The following is a 23,733-nucleotide window of genomic DNA, read 5'->3' on the forward strand; positions in this document are numbered from 1 at the left end:
CTCATATTATAAGGTAAGGTTATAAAAACCATCTTTTAAGATCATTTTAGTGAAAGTTTCATCCTTCAAGGCGTACCATTCACTGCTCAAATACTAAACAACCTGCTTCCATTGCCAAGATACAGGGCGCTCATATTATAAGGTAAGGTTATAAAACCACCTTTTAAGATCATTTTAGTGAAAGTTTCATATTCCTATCTCATATAATTTAAGAACAATGATGAACAAATCATTTTCGAGCAAAATTTAAATGGACGGCTGAATATATTACCGCCGGAGAGACGGCCACGGAATTTAAATGACCGCGCGAAAGGGTTAAGAGCTTCACATGTCAAAATGAGTTCCCAAAACAGGAGAATCTCACTCTTCATTGACTAGTATGTTGTTCATCCCAAAGACACAACCTACTTAAAGAATGTGAAAGTTATTCCCCCTCTCAAAACTGCAGGAGCATCCTCCAACCACATGACCAGGGAACATTCAGGTTTTTCAAACATTATCACTACAGCCAACTTGTATGAAGATTTCTATGACTGGTCAAAGTTCCTTCATAACACAACACTCATGAAGGTAAATGTTCTGGACACACAATATTTCACTGTGGAACCATGGTACTGTACCACGCATATGACAACAGTGAACTGATTTCAGAAATGTGGACTCAATTTAATACAAACCACTGATGGCAGAGACACAGCAGAACTTTGTGTAGCCAAAGATGACTAGGGTCAGCTGCAAGTGTATCATTTCAAGAACACATACACTTTGATGATGATGTAATGTGTGAGGTGCAGAGCCAGAAAAAATTATGGATGAACAATTTACATCTGATGCATCTGAGGAGGAAGATGATAGTGGGAAAAGAGAACCTCCAGCAACATTTCTCTTGGCATTGGACTGATCCAACACTGTGACCAAATACATCGTGAAGTTTAATGGCAATAACATATGGGAGAAGTAAACCAGATTACATATTTAATGCCATACACTGAACTAGATTATAATTTTTAAAGCAATATATAGTATTTAATGTATTTAATTTCAACAGGAACATAAATTTTCTTGTCCTTGATTTTACATTAAGCTTAAATGGCCCCTTCAGAAATGTAAAATTCAGGTTTTCCTGTATTTCCTTTGGACACGTTAACTGGTCAGCCTTCTAGAGAAGGGTATATTAAAAGTTAAATTTAGAAAGCCATAAAATAATTTCATCCTAACTAAATCAGGATGTTTTTGAATTGCTGATGCATCATTCTAACATAAATTTTTGTCCTCTAACAACATTTACCACTTTCCCAACAGAAGACAGGGAAGTCATGGTAAAATCAAATCTAAAAGTGACTCCATAATGTCAAAAAAGCCAGGACTAATATAAAAACTAAATAAGCAGATAAGTAAGCCATACCTTTTGCGGTCCTTTTGGATTGCCTTTGCACTGAGGGGTCGTTCGTTTTGCATCCGCTCTTCTTCCAAGTCTGTAGATAGGGCAGCCATTCTTGGTAAAGTGCCAAAGTCATCCACAGACTGAAATAATATTACTCTCTAAATTACATGTAATTGGGACATAAGGGGATAAGCAAACACTGAACAAACCCAAATCTTTCACTACCTATCAAAGTACCAAATAAGAGAAACTGTAATCTGAACAGAAAACATACCTTATGAGTCAAAATGAATGGACTAGCTCAATGAATGAAAACACCAAGCTTACAGAAAAACGTGATTATGTGAAATGGAATGAAGTGGTTTAAAGTAAGGTCACTTGCTGGGTTCTTTATTGGTAATGAACTTTGGAATTCCATAACAGATGGGAAGTTCTTGAATAGTTATTGACTGCTAAGGGAAAAGAGTCTATGTTAGGCAAGTCCCTTGTCACTACAGCATGGCATGTTCTCTGGTTGTGGATGAAGACGACAACATCCAGATATGAAGGGTAGCTGTGAATATATTGTCACATGTTTGGAATAGGCACTTCCATGGTAACATAATAACAGTGGGCCGTTGCGTAGGAATTGCAGAAACAACGAAGCAGCGTTTCCCCGGAGATGAACAACAGAAGGCCGTTGAGTAACAACGCATGAGACGAAACTCGTTACCAGTGTATAAAGAGTGTTCCCAAAGCAACACATCGCCGAACACATGAGACTGAACCTTGGCGAGAGGTGTCCTCTACTGAGTCCACAGAACACCTGCATAAGCCGAGAGCCACAGACATCATACAACACAGTTCGGACCTAGTCGCCACACAAGACAGTTGAAAGATAGCCACCGCAGAATACAGTTGAAGTGACAACAATTGTAAGGTGTGTAAGATTGAGTGTCCAACAAAGATTTGCTATATCCGAGACCCATGTGAAGTTATTTGTCGCATGACAATATTGAATAAGCAGTCGTGGACAGCCGACAAGGGGCGGTCCTCCAGCCAAAGGGTCCAGTGTGGGGCTAACAATTGCTCACCGTAAAAAATAAGCTTGTTATGATATGTCACAAAGAGCCTCAGACCTGGACAGATTCTTTGGATAAACGACCTAAGCTAAAGAAAATGGACATGGGATTTGGGATATGAAATGTAAGTACATGCAATGATAAATTGTGTTAGTATTTTCTCTTGGTGGAATACTTTTAATTGTATACTGTCAATGCGGTTGAATGTGTACTACTTACACATCACATAGACAATACAAGTTCTTACAACAGTAAGAACTATACTGACATCATTTAGAAACATTATAAATATGAAAAACACCGATCACAGTAGCGCAGAAGGCATGGCAGTTCCCCCCAAAATTCACTGCATCTGATGATGGCTGAATAGCCCTAAACATGTAGTGCAGTGACAAATTTAAAAAAAGGGTTTAATTTTAAATCTTAACAGTGTTGCATGGTGAAAGGTAAACAAAAGAATCCTTAACACTACCTTCCTTTCCTTCACTACTGAGTGATGGATCGGAAGACTATGAGTGCAGCCAGCATCCTCCGCATACATCATCATCTCCTGGGTGGAGTCCTCAGGAGGATACATGTAACATGATTTCCTATCACCATCTGCTTCCTCCTGTTCAGGCCTCCAATCTGGTATAGATTCCTCTGCTGCTGTTGTGTCATCCTGCCAGTCTGATCCTTGATACAGGTGCTGCATGTAGCTTAGGTCTGACAAGAGCTGCTCCCCTTCCATTGTGAGCTCCTCACGAAGACGACTATATTGCAAACTCCTTACATCAGTTCCACCAGTGTTTGGCTCCTTGTCTAACAATGACTGGGGTACTAAAACACTCACAGGAGGCGACATGTCACACTGACACAGATTTGCTGAGGATCCTGGGCTTGAGTTCCAAATGCTGTACCTATAGTAACAAATATACATTGAAAGATGCCTGCGAATGAACCTCTTATAGTTTACTAATTACATTCACACCATTAAGGGAGGATACAGAAATCTGGGTAAAAACCGGTCAATTATTGCAGTTTCATTTTACTGTTTCAAATTATTCTGATACTGGAAGACTGCAAACATCATCATTTTATACCCCACAGTTATTTCTAAAGGCCATGGAACATGACTTTTATGTTGAAAAGATAATATTTTTAACAGAATAGTTAAAAGAGTTAATTTGTAGGCCAAGTTACATTCAAAAATTGCTTCTTGGAAATTAAAGCTTCATAACTTCAGAGGATTTTGGCAAAGAACTGTCATAGATATGAGGCTAGAATATCCTACTCAACAAGCAGTAAGATATACGAATACAACACTCCCTGCTTCTTAACTTCTGGCTGATCATTTCTCAGAACTCATCTTTTTCTATGCATACCTACAATACTGATATAACTCAGGATCTACTCACCCAATCTGAATGAAATTTTTACCCAATTTCTTTCAACAGATAATAAACATTCTCCAAGAAGAAAACTGTGCAATTTAGAGCATATGAGCTTCACAAAACAAATATTTTTATGCTAAAGAAATTAAATATAATAACCAGAACTAATTTCTAGGTGATGGAAGTTACATACAAAAGAAATCCACTTTGGAGATTAAAAATTTCTCCTTTAAGAGTATTTTGGTCAAAACTAGTCAAAAACCCAAAAGTAGGCCTTTCTAAAAATTTTCATGAAATATTACAAAAATTATGCTTTCCTATAATTTTGATAAAATCACGAAAGGTTCTGCGAAGATTACAACAATGTACAAGTTTTAGTTTTAATTTCAGGATCCTCCCCCCTTTATTTTGATTAGAATCTGGACACTTGAAGTCTGTGTAGACCAACAACTGCTCATCACTCTGCTGGTTCCTAATAAGATTCTTCAACGTGCAAAGTTTTTGTTTGTAAGGATCTGAAGGCAGCTTATACTAAATGGAAAACCTTGAAGAAACTAAGGAAAATTACAGTAAAGAGATGTCTAATCAACTGTCAATTGCTGTTCCATATAAAAAAAATCCTTTACATATATTGCTGCTGATAAAATGAAGGTCTCCATGGTGAGTAAAATGCACACAGGGCATAGCAACATTCCCTGGTATCTTAAGAAATTATAAAAGTATAAGCACTATATAATATTTGAGGTGTGGCACTAGCATGAATTCCAGTTCCCTCTTTTGTTAAAGGCACTTTGTAGCATGTATTGTGGTTAACCCTTGGCACATTTATGACCTGCCCAGTACTGCCTAGCAGCTGGCACAACATACACACAAAAACAAAAGAGCAATACAGTGAAACCACTATTACATTTTTTGCATTGGATTTTCTAAAATTAGATGCAAATTAATTTCTAAGCTTATCATCATGACAAACAACATGATTACACATATTACATATAATCATATAAACACAAATACAGAAACTTCTATTAGTGCAGGATTATCCAAAGCTAATCTCGTTTTCATCTGCTAGTAGCTGTTACGTACTTGATTTTGAAATCCATAATTTTTACAAGATTAAAGCAGGAACCATCAAATCAATTAAAATCAGGATCTTTGCATTAATGAATCATTCACTTCTTAAAGTTCCAAACATGTTAAACAATAAAGTGACATGAGCCATAACATCAGAAAAGGTGACCAGAAGTAAGAGTACACAAAATTCCCACAGCCCTCTTTTGAAGTTTAAACCTTACTAGATGCCTGTTTACAACTGGCATTTCAGCAAAGCACAAAATATACTTAATAATACAAACAAAATGAATACAGTAAAACTTTGTTATAACGCACTTAAAAACACAGCAGATTTGGACGTAATGCAGGCATAGTCATGTCTTGCAAATTGATTTTATTTACTTCCTTTTTTATTTTTTTTTAATCAATTTTATTCAAATGACTGTCTAGGCATTTACTCTGAGCAGGCAATACAACCTTGCACATGATCGGAGATTGGCTAAGGAGACACCAATGCTTTCCTACTGGATCTACAGAATAGCCCTCCAGTGTTGGAATCAGTGTGGTATGCTGAAAATACCATGCTCAGGCTAAGGTAATTAAATAGATGTTTCTGTAAGCTTCTTGAGGAAGGTGTTATTTCAACTCTCGTGCTTCCTTCATAGTTTATATTTTTTCCACTTTTGGGTATTTTACATTTGCAAAATATTAACATGTGTACCATGAAGAAACACCATCAGCTGTCAGGACAAAAGAAAATATCTCACTAGATATTGATAGTGTGGGTCTTCATTCTGTCTCTCGACACCTGCGTAATAAAATGCTTATCGATTTTCACGTTGAAGCCCACTTTCACTATTACACACTGAAATACATCAATATGGCTGAAAACTGGAATCACATTACAATTTTCAGTGAACTTCTCATATCTAATTACAGGAAACTATGTGCATCAGTTCATGGTATATATGGAAAAGTCTATTTGTTATGTAGATTTTGTAATCAGTCAATAATAGTCAAAAATCAAAACTGCCAAGAAACATTAAATAAAAGTCTCCCCACATGAATGGCTCTATGTGCATGCACTATGCACTTCCACCTTGCAGTTGCATAAATTACCTAGTGAGGCAAATGTATTCTGGAATGTGGACTACCATCTCTCAAGAAAAAGCAGTAGGGGTGCGGTTGAGGTACTATTAAGCATAAATGGGTTGGGTAGCAAACTTACAATCACAATTTGAGTAAAATTTATACAAGGTCATGGCTGGCTATGACTCTCAAGTGTTGATGAAAGTACCTGGGAAAACCCCATTTCATGCAAGATTTTTCAATACATGTGACATCAGGAATCTGGCAGTTCCCGTATTTCTTGCTATAATTAAGTTCCCAACAAAAGCCACATTCATTCTGCCACAACCCCACTGTACTTTAATACACTGCAAATTAAAACTTTTTCATTAGAATAAAATGTGTATCTTACCAAGGGTGAGGTTTGTCACTTCCTGCTGTTTCCCACACAGCTGACTCTGGTACCTGTGATGACTTTGGCCATCCCGTCTTCCACAACTGTAGATGATGGCTATTACTACCACATAAGCAGTGAGAGTTATTTAGCTTCCTTCGCACCACTCCATTCAAAGAATCAGGTCCTAAGCTACTATCAATCTTATTCTCATGCTGAAGGCAAGAGCTATGTTTCAGAAGAGAAGAATTATGTGACACATAAATATCTGTTTGTGGATGACACTGTGCAGAGTTCTTTTTATTTTCCATCCCTGTTGCATCTTCATAGCCGTCTTCCAAAGAATTTAAAATTTTTTCTGCAAAATGATCATCATCTGGAAAGTAGAAATCTTCAGGGTCATTAACAGCCCTAACATCTTGCCTACTTCTTTTTGTATCAACTTCCTCATCACTTTGTAGCATGTCTTCTGCTTCTTCGGTCTGACACCATTTTTCATTCTGACGCACTCTAAACTTTGGTATAAATTCCCTTGAGTTATCATGAATACCAGGTGGATGATCATAGCGGTAGCGACCCCCATATGCTTCTTTCTCTTTATATTCCATGTACTTGTTCGGGGTCTCCAAGCCAGCACCAGCTTCAGCCTCAAGATACAAAGTTCCACTCTCGCTTCTCTTAAATGCTACTTCTTCTAGATTAGTTGGAATTGCAAACGTAGTTCCATCTGCATAACCACCAACATTGTTATTGTTACTAGCATTTGTGCTATGGTGCAGCTCCATATTCTCTGTGTGGATAGGACGAAAATGTGTCCGTGTTGATGTCAACAAATCTTCCTCCTCTTTTTCAGCTTCCGACTTTCCTCCCTTACTAGCTCCACAATCTTTGGTTTCCAAATGATAAACATGTTCAGCAGATATACATTTCTTCTTCTCCTGCACTGTATCAGAACCAGATCGGTCTGCCAACAATCTTCTCAAGGAATTCTGTTTTGGAATGACCTCAGTAAAACTGCTGTCTTCTCTGTTATGATTCAGTGTGGTCAAACTATCATTGAGTACATTAGTATAAATGTTAAGATGACTCCCTATGGAATTATTCACATGACAATGGCCATCAGCAAAAATACCACCAAAAGGCGAATAACTGTCATGTGTGTTTGAGCTCACAACACTGGACCACTTTCCAGTTCCAACTCCTTGTGTAATATCACTTACTGTATAATTTACTGTCCAAGGTAAACTTGTGAAGAGTGAAGAGAAATTATCATACTTATTCCAATCAACTTTAGACCTGTCCTCTGAAGTAGGCACATCACAACACCTGCCAATTTCAAGAACATCCATATCCTTAAACAAAGGACCAGAAAAATTTTTTCCTTCACATTTAATGCCCTTTAACTTTTCTTCAGACTGACACTTATTTCCAACTACTTTTCCTTCTCCAACCACAAGAACTGTGTACTTGTTTTCCCCCACTTCCACATCATTACAGCAGGGGTCCATAGGTCTGATTTTTGAATCTTCAAAATGATCTGATACATTCTGTTGCTCACAATGTGTATAATCCATTCCAAAATCTTGTTCAACAGAATTTTCCTGTGATGGTTGATCAGACCAAATTGAGCTTGTGATATTAGTACCACACTGAATGAATGTGTTACTGGCTGAAAATACATTTTGATTCCGTTTGCTATTCAAGTTGTACAACTCCACTCTAAGATACTGTTCATTTGGAGATGACAGAAGTTGCTGAAAATCCAAGGGTAATTCCTGGTCACAATTTAATGTTTCCTCAGAAGAAAAATTACCTGGCGAAGTAGAGATATCATCTGGATTCCAAAGAGCTTCAATGCTATGATCAAACTTCGCAATTAGTTGAGCAAGATTCTGATCTTCTGTACCTTGTCCAGGAGACTTATGGTGCCACGCACCATCATCTCTTGCAACACAGCCAATCTGTAATTTCTCTTTCTTAGAATCAATGCATCCTGAAGAAACTGAGTGTCCTTTACCAGTCTGCCGCTCATATAACCTCCGACAAACAGCATTTTCTGAACCACCCTCTTGATGTGTTTGGAGTTCTTTCTCTGGTAGCACATTATCATCCACCTTACTGCCTTTGTTCTGTCTGTTACAATGGAAAATTCTCAACATGTCAAAACTGCTGTTCTCATAGCTTACTCCAGGGCAGAAGTCAGTATAGTTTCCATTTCGTTCACTTGCCATGTTCCATGCAAATCCATAGCCGGTTTCCTTCTTACCCTTAGCCTTTTCCTTCATCTGATTACCAGATTTCATGTTTTCTCTGCCCACCTCTTTCCATGAACTATTGTTCTTACCCCTGTTCTCTTTATTTTCCTCTCCCCAACTGGTAGTACCAACCAATAACTTTTCTTCACTTGAATTTGCTTCTTGATCTGATGTGTAACAAGGCCTGTTTTTTCCAAATGAACTGGCAAGAACTTTTTTACCACTCCAAGCAGAACTAGGTTCAGGATTCAGGGTAATAAAACTGCTGCTGTCAACAACTTTGCCATTTAATGGTGGAAAAGCAGCATAATACCTGAGGAAACAGAAGAAAAAAAATATGCCGTTAAAAGTAAGTAACATCTGACCTTTTCCAATCAAAACTACAATACACTCTTTAACAGGTGACTCTCTAAAGCAGTGTTTCCCTATTTAATTTGGCTCTGGAATCCTTTCACACTAAACAAGTTAGACAAGGATATGAGATCAAAAACATGATTTAATTGTACATTCAGATTCTGTATTTCAGCATCCCACTGCAATTCTTCAAATTAGCGTCCATTGTTTATCTTCCATCAAAATTGCAACACTTTTACATTCTACACTTCAAGTGTTGAAGCAACACATTTACATTCTACACTACAGCGATGATGCAATGTAGTCCAGCAGAAGTTTAGCCATGTTTTGGTTTGTATTTCATTAAACCTCTACCAGACAAGTACTCTTCAGTCACTGCCATGAAAACCTCAAATATCACAACTTCACAGCAACACATGATTCTGTGTATTGTGAGGTGGCAAACTACTGCACAGTTTAGTGTGCTGCCATAAAGAAAAGGACAAGAATATTTGCCTCAATGAGGATGATGCAAATGTAGCCCCACAGCTGAAGACTACCTTCACATTACTGTACACTATTATTTAACTTAAATCATCCATGAGTAGGGGTTTTAAATTTCCCGGTACAACAGGATTGATGGACATGTTTTCATTTGAGGCTATAATAGGGTAGAATAAATCAAGAGAAATGAGGATTTTATATCTCCTACTTCTACATGTCTAGCAGCCATAACTGAGGGGGATTATATTACCAATGAAAAAATATAACACTTTGCCTCATAACAATAAATTTCATGCATTACAGATGAAGGTAAAAACGGTTCAAACTGGCAAATCATATCATATCTCACAGCCTCAAATGCAGATCACAGCACCAGTTTCCCATGTGCCAACAGCCTAGCATAACCAGAAAAGATCGCCTGACATGTGAACCCACAAACAGTTTTAGGAACTTCATTGCATCATTTATGACAGCCTACATCCTTAACACACAAGACATGTCATTTCAAGTGTTGGCTCTACCACCATCTTCATGAAACTGGTTATCATACGGACAAATTACAGTAGAACTTGGTTATAACGTCATCATAGGGACCTAAAAATAGTGTCGTTATAAACGAATGTCGTAACCGTAATGGGTACTTCCACAGTAGCCTTATGTTAGTCATGTAAAAATCTACCAAAAACCGAGTTAAAATGTTGCATTTTTTAGTGAAATACGTAGTTAAGTACAGACTAACGTAACATTAACGTGGAATTAATACGGATTCTCCATATCGTTTGTACTGTAGAATTCACCAAACCAAATTCGCGGCATACATCAGCTTTTTTCCTTCCATTTTCTATTTCACGAATCACTTTAACTTTCTCTTCAATGCTTAAAACTTTCCTTTTCATTGCCATGTTTTCGCTACTGCACTTCTCTGGGTTTAGGCAGGAACACTATAGGGTAAGTAGACAATGTGAGGTCCTGTTAGACAAGATTCTAGGAAAGGAATGCAGTTAACAACCTGCCGCGTCCTCCTGCACTATTCACGCAGTCCCACCCCACACCCTTGTTTTCGCATAAAACCCACGCTCCTCTTGCAGCCCGCAGTCGTATTCTTCCAGGACAGTCACGTCAGCAAGTAGAGAAAGTGAGGGTGGGCAGACACATCGAACTTTCCCACGATATCAGAGAAATTCAGGAATGAAAATGACGTTACATACGAGGTTGATGCATTTGTGCATGTCGTACTAAGCAAGGTATAAAAACAGTTGCTTTATGAGGAATTAGTTCGTACCATTGAATATTTGACGCAATAGACAAGGTGTCGCAGAAACCGATGTTGCTATAACCAAGTTTTACTGTATTTACTTATCTAGCAGCAATCAGGACCATACCTTTTAAATAAAAATTTTGTAGGTTAAGCACTCGATCTCTCTGATGAGGATTACAAAATTTCTGTCTCCGAGACATATATGCCACCCTTGGGATTAGTGCAGGTTTTATATCAAGAGTTAGTAGTTATATTCACTAAAGATGGAACAAGCCTCCAGTGTGCAATGTGCAAGACCTTGCATCCTTCAAGCTGTGACAAAGCAACAAGTCTATGACTTCTCAATAAATAGCCAGAACATGGTGGGATGCAGACTGTGTACCCTTTTAACATATCATGCACGCAGCAAGGAGGTTACAAAGTTATTGGAGAATGGCAGATGACATTCAACTTACTTCTGAACTTGGTCCTGAGGTGATGGTGTGTGTAACTGCTTGCTTGGAACAGTTTCTTGTGGCAACTCTGAATGGATGCTTTTCTCACCTAAAACAAGACACACACAGTCCTATGTATGACACCATAAAGGCCCCAGAGAAACATGCTCACTATTATCATGGGTGAGTTAATGGCCACTAGCAGTGAATATTCGTTTTTCTGGGTATAAAGGCACTAGACACTGAATAAATGATATATTATCTCTCTTTACACTAAAATCATAATGATGCTGTATGATATTATGGTAACAGTGAACCGATGGTGTTGCATTCTTTGGTTGCAGATAGTAGTCATTCCACTCCCCACATTTTTCAAACATCCTCAACCTGCTACTGTTCCCACAACTGCTAAGCAGCATGAGTTTGTGATGCAAAACACAATTTGAAAAATAAGATAATCTTGAATTATTTGCACTTACTTTTATCTGTTCCTTCTCTTTCTTACATTAGACAATCACACAGGATGATTCAAATATAACACTTCTGACTTGCACTTGACAGGTAACCGAATCCCAGTCGGGGCACCAGATATAACAGTTGAAATATGTTGTGATTTTCCTCAGACCCTCCCAATGCCATGATATTACCTCAAATCAGGCCACAACTGCTTCATTCAGTATCATAATTCATTATTCATAAAATCATCTTATTACTTAACACTACACCCTCTGAGATGCTGGCACCATTAAACAAACCACTTACTTACTTATTTATTCATGTAGCTGAGCCCTTCTGAGCCGCAAATTCTGCAGCTACTCAAGAATTTCCCAGATTTTATGGAACCCGAAGGTTCATTACCGTGTTCACAAGAGCCCTCCACTGGTCCCTATCCTCAGCCAGATCAATCCAATCCATCCCATTCCATCCTATCTATCTAAGATCCATTTTAATATTGTCCACCCACCTGCACCCTGGTCTTCCCAGTGGTCTCTTTCCTTCTGGCTTTCCCACCAATATCCTATACGCATTTCTCGTCTCCCCCATTTGTGCTACATGCCCTGCCTACCACATCCTCCTTGACTTGATCATTCTAATTATACTCGGAGAAGAGTACAAATTATGAAGCTCCTCATTATGCAGTCTTCTCCAACCTCCTGTCACTTCATCTCTCTTCCTTCCAAACATTCTCCTCAACACCCTGTTCTCAAACACCCTCAGTCCATGTTCCTCCCTTAATGTCAGAGACCAAGTTTCACACCCATACAGAACCACAGGCAAAATTATAGTTTTGTATATTCTAATTTATGTTTTTAGATAGCAGATGAGAAGACAAAAGGTTCTGGACTGAATGGTAGCAAGCATTACCTGAGTTCAATCTTCTCTTAATTTCCTCCTGAATCAGGTTTCAATCGCTTTATCGTTGTACCCAAATATCTGAACTGTGCCACATTTTCAAAACATCTGTTTCCTATCTTTATGTCATGATTTTGCCCTGCATTTTGGTCAAGAGACAGTAATGTCTCATGTCACAATATATTTAGTTTTCTCTGTGTTTACTTCTAGACCAACCTCTTTACTTGTGTCAATTAAGGTCTGTGTTTTTTCTTTATGGTATCTATATTATCACACAGTAGATTCACATCATCGCTGGTCATGGTAGCCAAGCGGTCTAAGGCATGCACTGTCTTCGCTCGTTCGGAAGCTGGGATCGTGGGTTCGAATCCCACTGAGGGCATGGATGTTTGTGTGCGTTTTTCTGTGTTTGTCTACAGGTACAGGCCTTGCGACGAGCTGATCACTCGCCCAAGGAGTCCTACCGTATGTATAAGATCTAGAAAAACCGAAGTGAACGGAGTTCATGGAGGTAGGCCTAGGCCCACTGGGGCTGTAGTGCCAAGGAAAGAAAAAAGATTCACATCACCAGCATACGCCAACAGCTGATGTGTCCCATTTAATTTGTCCCACTTGGTTTCCCTGGACCTTCCTAATGGCATATTCTAAAGCAAAGTTGAAAAGGAGTGGCAATAAAGCATCTCCTTGTTTTAGACCATTCTGGATAGGAAACCAGAAATAAAAGAAATTCATTAGCCTGAACAACAGAATACTCTGTCCATACAGCCATTCTGATTATGGGAAGAGTAAATGTATTGCCTTTAACGCTATCAATTTTAACACGCGTTAATTAAGGTATTTATACATTAAATCGTCAATGAGTATTTGTCAGATACATGCTTTAACTTAATGAAAACAGTTCAACTGTTAGAACTCCAGCACCTACAATCCATAAATACAATTCAATTAATGAGAGCACTTACCTTCACTCTGAATCTCTTTCAGCTTGGCACACAATTCATCAACCAGTTTTTCTATTCCACATTTCTGAAAGAAAGAAATATTTGTGATTTCGTATTTTTCATAGTCTCATCACTTCATTACTGAGTTTTTATATGCTACATCCAAAAAGACCCAACAGTGATGATGGAAGTTATGTAACGCACTGTGTCTATTTAAAACACTTCCTCTCCTCTCTCCACATAGCATCACACTTGGGGGTATGAAGAGAAATTTTCACCAATTTTCTGTTCATGTCTGCCTAGTATTTATACCAATAAAAAGTTAAAACGAGGTGCTCCAGGTAGAACTCATAAAGCTAACTTCCACACTGTAATCTCCCAGTTCTAAAATTCTGTGATGTTAATATTTGAATTTGATAATGTAGGTATCAAACCTAACAATAAAATGCAATTTAGGTCCTGGACTAACTGGAGTTGTGTGCATACCATCATACAATCAAATGGGTGAGTAAAATTGTTATCACTTATTATTGCAGACTACTACTATGTTGCTACAACATCACTACTACTACTACTACTACAATCACCACCACCACGACCACGCCCACCACCGCTGCCACCACCCCCGCCACCGCCGCCGCCGCCGCCGCCGCNGTGTGATACACTGATGTTTAGAAATAAGAACAGGCTTTCACATCATCTATACTTGCAGCTATTTCAAAGTAATCCCATAAAATACTGCTAGTTTCTCTGAGCAGCTGCACTTACTCCCAAGCAGCCTCAGCATTTCTACCAGGCAATTCCATGATGTGGCTTGGCAGTCAAAATGATAAACACAGTTTCTGCCTGTGATACATCTACTGAACATAACCGAAAAGATTCACACTAATGCCATGTTTGTAACTGTTGGCATATAAACATTATTTCATATCAGATTTGTAGGTATGCTTACAATCTATCTCGATACCAAATTTCAAATGCCTAAAACTGATGGTTCATAATTATAAGCATCAAAACTAAAGCAAAATATATATTTCACAATCACCACGATGCTAGAGTTCCAACTTGCAAATCTGTGCATTCGCCATGTTGTCATCAGCTGCAAGAAATTAACATCTAGTTATGAGCAAGAACTCATTTAGTGTACTTCACACTGCAATGATGCCTAGTTCTACAATTCCTGTACAGTTAACATATTTAGATAACATATATATTTATCCAACAATAAAATTCACTTTGGCTTATAAACTAGCAAGCTGGATTCCTTCACAGAAGGCCATAAGATCAAATTCTGGAACAAATTGTGGGATGTCATTATATGAAGAGACAACCACTTGCTGAACTGTTCTATAATATCTATTATAATAGATATTATAGAACAGTTCAGCAAGTATGCAACTATAATTATAGTTGCATAGCATACAAAGATGAACTTGAAGAATTGAAGACTAACGGTATAGACCCAACAATATTACTGCTTGTAACACCCACATCACTACCTCTCTTAATTGTCACAGTAAGAGTCAAAGTTACTTTACGACTGGCACTTTTACCGCCAATCAGTTCATCTTGGCATCAGGCCCCTTGTGGCCCACAACCACATGTTTCTTTTTCCATCTGAACTCTTGTGGTAATAGTCCTTATGTAACATCCTCACTGAGGAGAAGAGGGGTTTGTCTCTTATGAATACACCTGATCTTTCATCAAGTGTATATTTCACACATATAACATGTTATCGAAAATTCTTCCTTTTGGACTAAACACTAGTCCTCTGTCAGTACAGGCTTTACAGAGCAGATAATGCCTAACTTACATATCTTATGCTACGACGACAACTTAAGTCATTTGAACAGTCATAAGTTTGACCAAGTTTAAGCCTCTTGTATTTTCTGTGTCTGGCTTCACCTTGTCCTATACCGTGAACAGGTTCATTCTCATGTTATTTTATGACTTCTGCTTGTAATCTGCACAATTTTGTTATATAATCATATACATATGGAAATTCTGAAACCTGTGTGCAAGTCGTGGACTTGCTATATCTTCCTCTTATATAACATTGTGTCAGATCGCATACAAAACACATCACTGCCTGTACTGTTGTGGTCTTTGCCTAGCAATGGTTGTTTACTCACTGTTGATAAGCAATGATACTTCTGTTGTCACTGTAACATTTGCTTGAATGTGGGCAGTTCCCACAAAACCAATTTTTATTGCTTTCAATCATAATATCACAGATTATTGTTATTATTATTAAAATTATGACTTTATACTACTTTCATTAGTATTTAAAGTTGCAACCCAAGCAATTCTGGAAATATGTGGCCTCCTTTAGGAAAAGAAATTCAAATTTCATCCAGCTTGAGGTTGATGGTAAGCATTTAATCGAACCTCATGACACTGCTGATGAATTTTCAAAATATTTTCAAACAGTGTACCACAATCCTGGTCCTACTGTCTTTCCCAACCTATTGTCATCTTCCGAATTCTTACCTTTAGCGTCTGTTTCTGATCCCGATGTTATTAAAGCTATTAAGCGCCTGAGACCATCTAAGTCTGTTGGAGTCGATGACATCCCTGGATTCATTATTAAGGGTTGTACTGATATATTTGTACCTATTCTGAAACACATCTTTAATCTAAGCTTATCTCAACATTACTTTCCCTCCTTATGGAAGCAAGCAGCAATTGTCCCTGTCCTCAAGAAAGGCAAAAGCACCTCTGTTAGCAACTATAGGCCTATATCCTTACTGAGTAATTTTTCTAAAATATTCGAATTTACTGAAGAAAGCAGTCTTCTGGGATTTGGCACCGTGTATATGTGGTGTTAACCACATTTATTGTTCATGAACATGTTTCCCGTTATCTAAAATAAAAAATTAGTCCTTATCAGCACGGCTTCTCTAAAACAAAATCCACAAGCACCAATTTGGTGACTTACATTGATTTTATCTCCCCTATAGTTGGCTCTCAGATGCAAGCTGATGCCATTTATTTTGATCTGAGCAATGCATTCGACCTTGTCCCACATTCTCTTCTTCTTCACAAGCTAAGTGCTGCTGGGCTTTCTGGTGGTTATGTTAGCTGGTTTCGCAGTTACCTATCCAACCGAAAATCCCAGGTCCGTGTTTCTGGTGTTCTTTCCTCACCTTTTGAAGTTCTCTCCGGTGTACCTCAGGGATCTGTCTTAGGACCCCTTCTCTTCAATGTGTTTATTAATGACATGTGTGATGCAGTTGCCCATTCTAAGTGTCTGCTTTTTGCTGATGACATCAAAATTTACCGAGCCATTAGTTCCCCTCATGACTGCTATCTACTACAGTCTGACGTTAACTCTATACAAGGTTGGTGCATTGCAAACTGTATGAAACTCAACATCAGTAAAACTAAAGTTATATCCTTCACCAGGAAAACCAACTTACTTATCTACGATTATAAACTTTTTCAAACGTCAATAGCCCGGACCGATTCTGTAAAAGACCTGGGAGTGTTTATTGATGCTAAGCTATATTTCCATGACCAGGTCAATTACATTTTCTCTCAATGTGCGAAACTATTGGGTCTAGTTCGTAACATTACCTACAATTTCTCTTCGCTAGACTGTATGTTCAGCTTGTACACTACGTTAGTTAGGTCTAAGCTTGAATATGCGTCCGTAGTCTGGAATTCGATTACGTCAACTGATGCCAAGAAGCTGGAACGCATCCAGCAGAGGTTTGCGGCCCTTTGTTTTAAACGTTTCTTTCCTCAAGTTCATTACAATTATTCTCTTGCTCTTGAGGAGTTAAAATTACATACTTTATGTACTAGGAGACATCGCCTTGATGCTCTCTTTCTTATTCAAGTTTATTTTGGCTCTAAATTCTGCCCTTCTGTCCTGGAAATTGTTGGTCTCTGAGTTCCTGCTCGGTATATCAGAGATTTTGCATTGTTCAATGTTTACTCCTTATTTAAAAATTGTCCCTCTGCTAGATGCGCAGCAGCTGCTAATGCTGTCTGCAGGGATGTTGACGTATTCGGAGCCAGGAATGTTCTACCCAAACAAATTTTAAATATAGTAAACTGTTAGTATTTTTATTAAATATTTATGTTTCATTCCATATCAGCTATTTGTTTGTTTACTTTTACTTTTATTCATTATTATTTCTTCCAAGTACTTACTTGTAATTTGTATGCGACTTTTAATAAGTTTGACTATAATGTAATTCATTCACCTGCACTGTGCTCTGTCTGTAATTGGCCTTGCGGCTGTTGACTCGGCACATTAATAATGAATTGAATTGAATTATTACTTGCTCTGTGGATAACAGAATTACTCAGTACAGATTCTGCCTATATAAAATTTGTCATACAAATGGTCAAAGTTTCACATCATCACCACATTTGTAACTGCTGACTTATTATCCATACTTCACACATATTACATACAGTCAACTCTCGATTATCCGGGGGCGGATTAACCGGTTTGCGGCTTAACCGGGGCTTTTTTTTTTAAGTTTATATGTTGTTTAATATTCATTCACTTTTGTTTCACATGGTGAGTTTAACACTATTTTCGCACTAGTGTGAACCGAGCTCTGCATTATTTCGTCCCGTTATGCGAACACAATGTTCTAGGGTGGGGGTGAAAGAATGCAAGAATTTTTGGAAAGTTTCAAGGACAAATACACCGCCCCAGGTTATTTAACGGTACCATCTCAGTGTGAGAGTGCATTGTGAAAGTAAGTATCAGTTTCTTAATATAGATCTTCAAGTGCGTTAGCAAAATGTCGGGGTTTAAAAGGAAGCGTGTTGTGTTAAGTATTCAACAGAAACTTGAAATTATCAATCAGCTGGAAAAAGGAGCTGTAGTTAAACAATTAGCAATGCAATACGGTATTGGAGAACAAACTGTTCGTGATTTGAAAAAACAAAAGAATGAGTTAATTTCCTTTGCTTCGTCTTCTAATTCAAGCGGAATGAAGAAGAGAAAAACCATGAAGAAATCAACATACGATGATCTCGACAAAGCGATGCTGACCTGGTTTAATCAACTAAGGGCACAGGGAACAACAATAACAGGACCAGTTTGTGCTAAACAAGCTAAATATTTTTTCGAAGCACTTGAACTAGAAGGGAGTTTTGACGCTTCTTCCGGTTGGCTAACACGTTTCAAGCAGCGTCATGGAATACGAGAAATCAGTATTCAAGGTGAGAAATTGTCAGGGGACTTGTCAGCATCAGATCAATTTTGCACCAATTTTGATAGTTTTGTGAAAAGTGAAAATCTGCTGCCAGAACAAATCTATAATGCCGATGAAACGGGTCTTTATTGGAAATGCTTGCCAACCAGAACATTGGCATTTCAAAATGAAAGACAGGCTCCAGGTCACAAATCCAGTAAGGAGAGATTGACAGTCTTGTGCTGTTCTAATGCATCAGGAACACACAAACTAATACCAGTAGTTATCGGCAAAGCGAAAAGACCACGCTCTTTTAAAGGAACAGTAGCTTCAAGTCTGCCTATCCATTATTTTAACCAGAAAGTAGCTTGGATGAATAGAGCGATATTTAAAGAATGGTTTGATTTTAAATTCGTGCCTCAAGTTCGTGACCATCTAAAATCCCAAGGCCTACCTGAGAAAGCTGTGCTCCTCATTGACAATGCGCCCTCACATCCTAACGAAAGTCTCCTGAGGTCAGATGATGGAAATATTTTTGTGAAATATTTTCCCGCTAATGTTACCGCACTTATCCAACCAATGGATCAAGGAGTTATCTCAAGTATGAAGAGAATCTACAGATCAAATTTGCTACAAAAGTACATCGATGAAGGCAATGATCTGACGTGTTTCTGGAAGTCCTTTTCAGTATTAGATGCCATATACGAGATTTCAACAGCGTGGGATACAGTAAAGCCATCTGTATTGAAAAATTCATGGAAGAAACTGATGCCTTTCATCACTAATGAAGATGACGAAATCCATGGATTCACTGGATTCAGTGAAAATGAGATAGCCATAAAATTGACAAAAGTGGCTAACCAAGTTCATGGTGGTGAAGAAGTCAACGAGGAAAATATAAGAGAGTGGTTTAACTGTGACTCGTGTGAACCGGGCTTCGAAATGTTAAGCAGTGACGAAATCGTAACTTCAATGGGGGTGCAGCCAGAAGAGCGGGAAGAAAGTGAGAATGAGGAAGAGGTGGACAGTGTTGCCAGTAAGAAAGTATCACATGGTGCTGCGCTTAATCATTTGGAATCCTTACTAGACTATCTTGAGAGTGAAGAGGACAGTTTATTAAGTGACAAGCTAATATTACGTAGGCTTCGTACGGATATCCGTAAAAAGGAAAATGCCGCGAAAAAGCAAAAGACAGTATTAAATTATTTTAAGTGTTAAGTGTGACCGTAAAAAGTGCTGGATGTTGTTGAACAGTGATTGAAATAACTAATTCATACTGAGTGTAATGTAAAGAAAGTATTAAATAGGCCATGAGATGACATAGAAATGAGGATGAATAAATTTAAATACAGGTAGGTCTATAGTATTATGAAGGTATTAAAAGGTAAAAGGTAAAGTTGTTCCTCTGCTCAACGAATTAAGCCCTACGCCATTAAGGCGTGTGGGGGAGTGGATGTATAGATCCAAATTTTCTTGACCTCGGCACTAGTTGGAGGTGAGTGGTCAGCTTCACGCCCCGGCCGCTTTACCCCCGGGGAAAGAGCCCCCGGTACCCATTGGATAGGAGGTTGGATGGACCCCAGAGCCGGTCTGGACGATTTGGAGAAGTTAAAATTCTTGACCCTACCGGGACTCGAACTCCGACCCTTCACAGTCGTCCAGCCCGTATAATAAAATTTGGCTTAACCGGGTTTTCGATTAACCGTGACTTCCATCCCCACCATTAGCCCGGATAATCGAGAGTTGACTGTATGCAGGTATGTTTATGATTGATCTCCATACCAAATTCTATATACCCAGCTCCAATGGTTGATTACCAACTGCCATCAAACCAAACACCAAAAACAGATTCCATGCAGCCAACACTGTTTCACATTCTACAAAAGGTTCCTTTAACTGAAGCTGCACATTAATTCAAGTTCTATAACTGCACAGAATTTCAGGACTGCCATTTCTACGCAACCTCACAAGTTTGTCTATGTTATGTTGTTATTGCCAATTGTAGGAAATTAAAAGTTATGTTATGGATGTGGTTTCAAATGGCACATCCCTGTCAGATTTTATACAAATTGGTCATTTAATTCAAAAGTTAAAAAGACAACCATGAGTGTGCTGCCAATTTGTTAACAAGGGCTAAATTGCAAAATGTTGCAGGGGTCTATGTAAAACTAAGAATAAGTATTTTCATAAAAAAATACTTTTACTCATTCACTCATGGAGCTGAGCCCCTCTTGAGAAGCTGCCAATTGTGCAGCTACTAAAGAACTTCCCAGATTTTATGGAACCCAAAGGTTCATAACTGTGTTCACAAGAGCCCCCCACTGGTCCCTATCCTGATCCAAACCAATCCACTCCATACCATCCCATCCTGTCTCCCTAAGATCCATTTTAATATCATCCACCCACCTATGCCTTGGTCTTCCCACTGGTCTCTTTCAATCTAGCTTTCCCACCAATATCCTACATGCATTTTTCTTCATCCCCATTCATGCTACATGCCCTGCTCATCTCATCATCCTTGACTTAATCATTATAATTATACTTGGAGAAGAGTACAAGTTATGAAGCTCCTCAATATGCCATTTTCTCCAGTCTCCCATCACTTCACCTCTCTCCCGTCCAAATATTCTCAACACCTTGTTCTCAAACACCCTCAGTCTTTGTTCCTCCCTTAATGTCAGGGAGTTTTACAATTATTATTACAAACATATATTAAAATACAAATGTACAAATCATAAATATTTAAACAATTAATATGTTGCTGGACATTATCCATCATCACAAACTTTAAGATCTTATAAATATTTAAAATTATAAAAAAAAACAGGTAACAAATGCATTCTGAAATACATGAACCACAAGTCTTTGTCAAGAAGGTTTCACACAGTAAACTGATGATTCTTCAAAAGTTCTGTGATGAACTCTGGTGTCAGTTGCTAAATGGAGCTGCTGGTGCCACATGTTGACAAAATGTATTGCATCCCAATTTTCTGAAGATCTGCCTATTATCCTTTTGGCACTCAAGTCATAACTTCTTTCACGTGTGGAATAGCATTCATCATACTAAAGATCTGTTCTGTCTCTGGGCTGCTAACAGCTATTATAGTTAAAATTCTTTCAGATTTAGCAAGTGTGAGTGGAAAAGAAATATGCAGTTTTGATTACAGATTTGTGTGTACAAAATCTCTAAGTCATTAAGGCCAATTCAACCTTGCCAATTCCTTTTCATTTTCTAATCACAGTGAAAGTATTTCACCATATTTCCATGTACGAGGAATAGTCAGTAAATAGGCCACAAATTTGATTTAAAAAAAAAAAAGGCAAATCGTGTGATATTCAAACACAGGGATAACATTTATTTCTCGGCATATCCTCCACCAGAATCCATATACTTGTCCCATCATTGTACCAGTGCTTTGAAAGTAAAAGTACAGAAGTTTTTTGGCTTCTGTCTCAGCCACTTCTGCACCTGATCAGACATAATCTATTTAGAGTGTCCCTGAGAGAATCCATTTCTATTTAAATGCCTAAATATTCTAGAATTTCATGGAGTTTCACTTAATCTACACTGTTCATAGCCTTATTCAGAGCCAACTGCAAGCAATGGTTTAGACAATGCCACAAACAAATATCATAAGACAACACCACACTGTTTTAAACATTCAACTATTATCCTGAAGACATTCTTAGCTACTACACCAACAAAATTAATTCTTGATTTTATTGCTGAATTAACTTCACACTGTAAATATATTACTAACACACTTCTTTCACCCTAAGGTTGATGATTCATGATGCAGACCTTTCCGTTTCTGTTATTCACCTTTCTGAATAAATTTATTTGGGACAGAATATTTTCAACAACATAAGTTGCAGAAGATCATGCATGAAGATCATTACCATTTTGAATTCCAGTTTTCTTTAGCAATGAAAGGGCATAATCAGTATCAGACATAGATCTAGTTTGCTCTGTCAGACTGTAAACTATGTTCAAAATACGAAATATGATGTTCACACCTTTCTTATAAGTGCTTTCAATCACTGAAGGCAATTATAAATGTTATAAATTTATAAATTTTAAATGTTCATTCAAGAGCGAACGCTTTTTTGTTTCTTTCCCTTAAAGATGTGTAATGACTTTCCCTGGAATTTCCATTTTCACCCACAAGGCAGTCCACCCATTCATGAGATGCATAGATAACTTTTCTGGACCCATATCATGAACGCCTGGTATATACATTAGAGTCTAGATATTTATTTTTATCAACCAACCACTAATATTCCTTCTTAAAATATTTCACCTCCATTTCAGACCAGCAATCTGCACTGTCAGATGAGCTGTCTGTTGCAGGGAGGAATCTTCCGTATTTGTCCCTACTGATGGACCAGGACTCGGTTCTGCAGTCATAAAATGGTCAGTTGCACACTGCTTCATTTCAGCAAATGACAGTAATGTATTTTGCTTTTCCATTTTTTCACAAGGCCTTCAAGACTGTGTAAGTAACCAATATTACAATAATTAATTTTTAAACAAAGAACACATGACTGCAATTGCCCACACCACAAATTCTGCGAACTGACAACTACAGCTTGTCAGTGCTGCCAGATGTTTAAAACTTACAGGCTACGATGACAGCTGGTAGAGTGCTCTTCAAAAATGCAGCAGATATGGTTTTTAAACAGTAGATACATGTTAAAAGCCAGGTTGGAATTATAAATTATATTTCTATTTTGTTGTTAAATTTTATCAAACACATTTTTTTAACACAGGCACAAGTACTCTCCAAAAATTTAGACAGAGGCTCAGGTAATACCCAAAAATTTAATCACAGATTTGCGCTATCCCCCCCTCCCCCACAAGATCCCTCCAAGCACACCTTTGCACACAGGCCACACAAGGCAGGCAGACAGACGAGCATGCCTACTTATTTCATACAAAAAGCAGACAAAAGGGAATAATATCTATTTCCACATGGATTTGGGGAAACACCATTCAGAGATTCAAACCATAAATTACTGATGTTCATATTTCTCTCAAATCTGCACTGATGGTTATCAAATTATCACTGGCCTGGTTAGAATACCATTTGCTACAGAAGTATAAAAACATGAACCTTAGAAAGTTACGAATAGCCACTGGCAATTAAACTGCAGCTCATATAG

General features: G+C 38.0%; 1 protein-coding gene across 2 annotated transcripts in view; it reads right to left on the reverse strand.

Annotated features, from left to right (window-relative positions):
* LOC111865678 overlaps positions 1-23,733 on the reverse strand; it is a 45,736-nt gene that overhangs the window by 15,211 nt on the left and 6,792 nt on the right. For both annotated transcript variants that reach the window (XM_023853882.2, XM_033751923.1), the window contains 5 exons: positions 13,433-13,496; positions 11,139-11,226; positions 6,352-8,901; positions 2,918-3,344; positions 1,406-1,524 (listed from right to left, as the gene is read on the reverse strand). In XM_023853882.2, the coding sequence (XP_023709650.1) occupies positions 1,406-1,524; positions 2,918-3,344; positions 6,352-8,901; positions 11,139-11,226; positions 13,433-13,496 (3,248 nt within the window). The remainder of the gene's footprint in view (positions 1-1,405; positions 1,525-2,917; positions 3,345-6,351; positions 8,902-11,138; positions 11,227-13,432; positions 13,497-23,733) is intronic.

The sequence above is a fragment of the Cryptotermes secundus genome, unplaced genomic scaffold (assembly GCF_002891405.2).
Source record: "Cryptotermes secundus unplaced genomic scaffold, Csec_1.0 scaffold19, whole genome shotgun sequence".
Lineage (NCBI taxonomy): Eukaryota > Metazoa > Arthropoda > Insecta > Blattodea > Kalotermitidae > Cryptotermes > Cryptotermes secundus.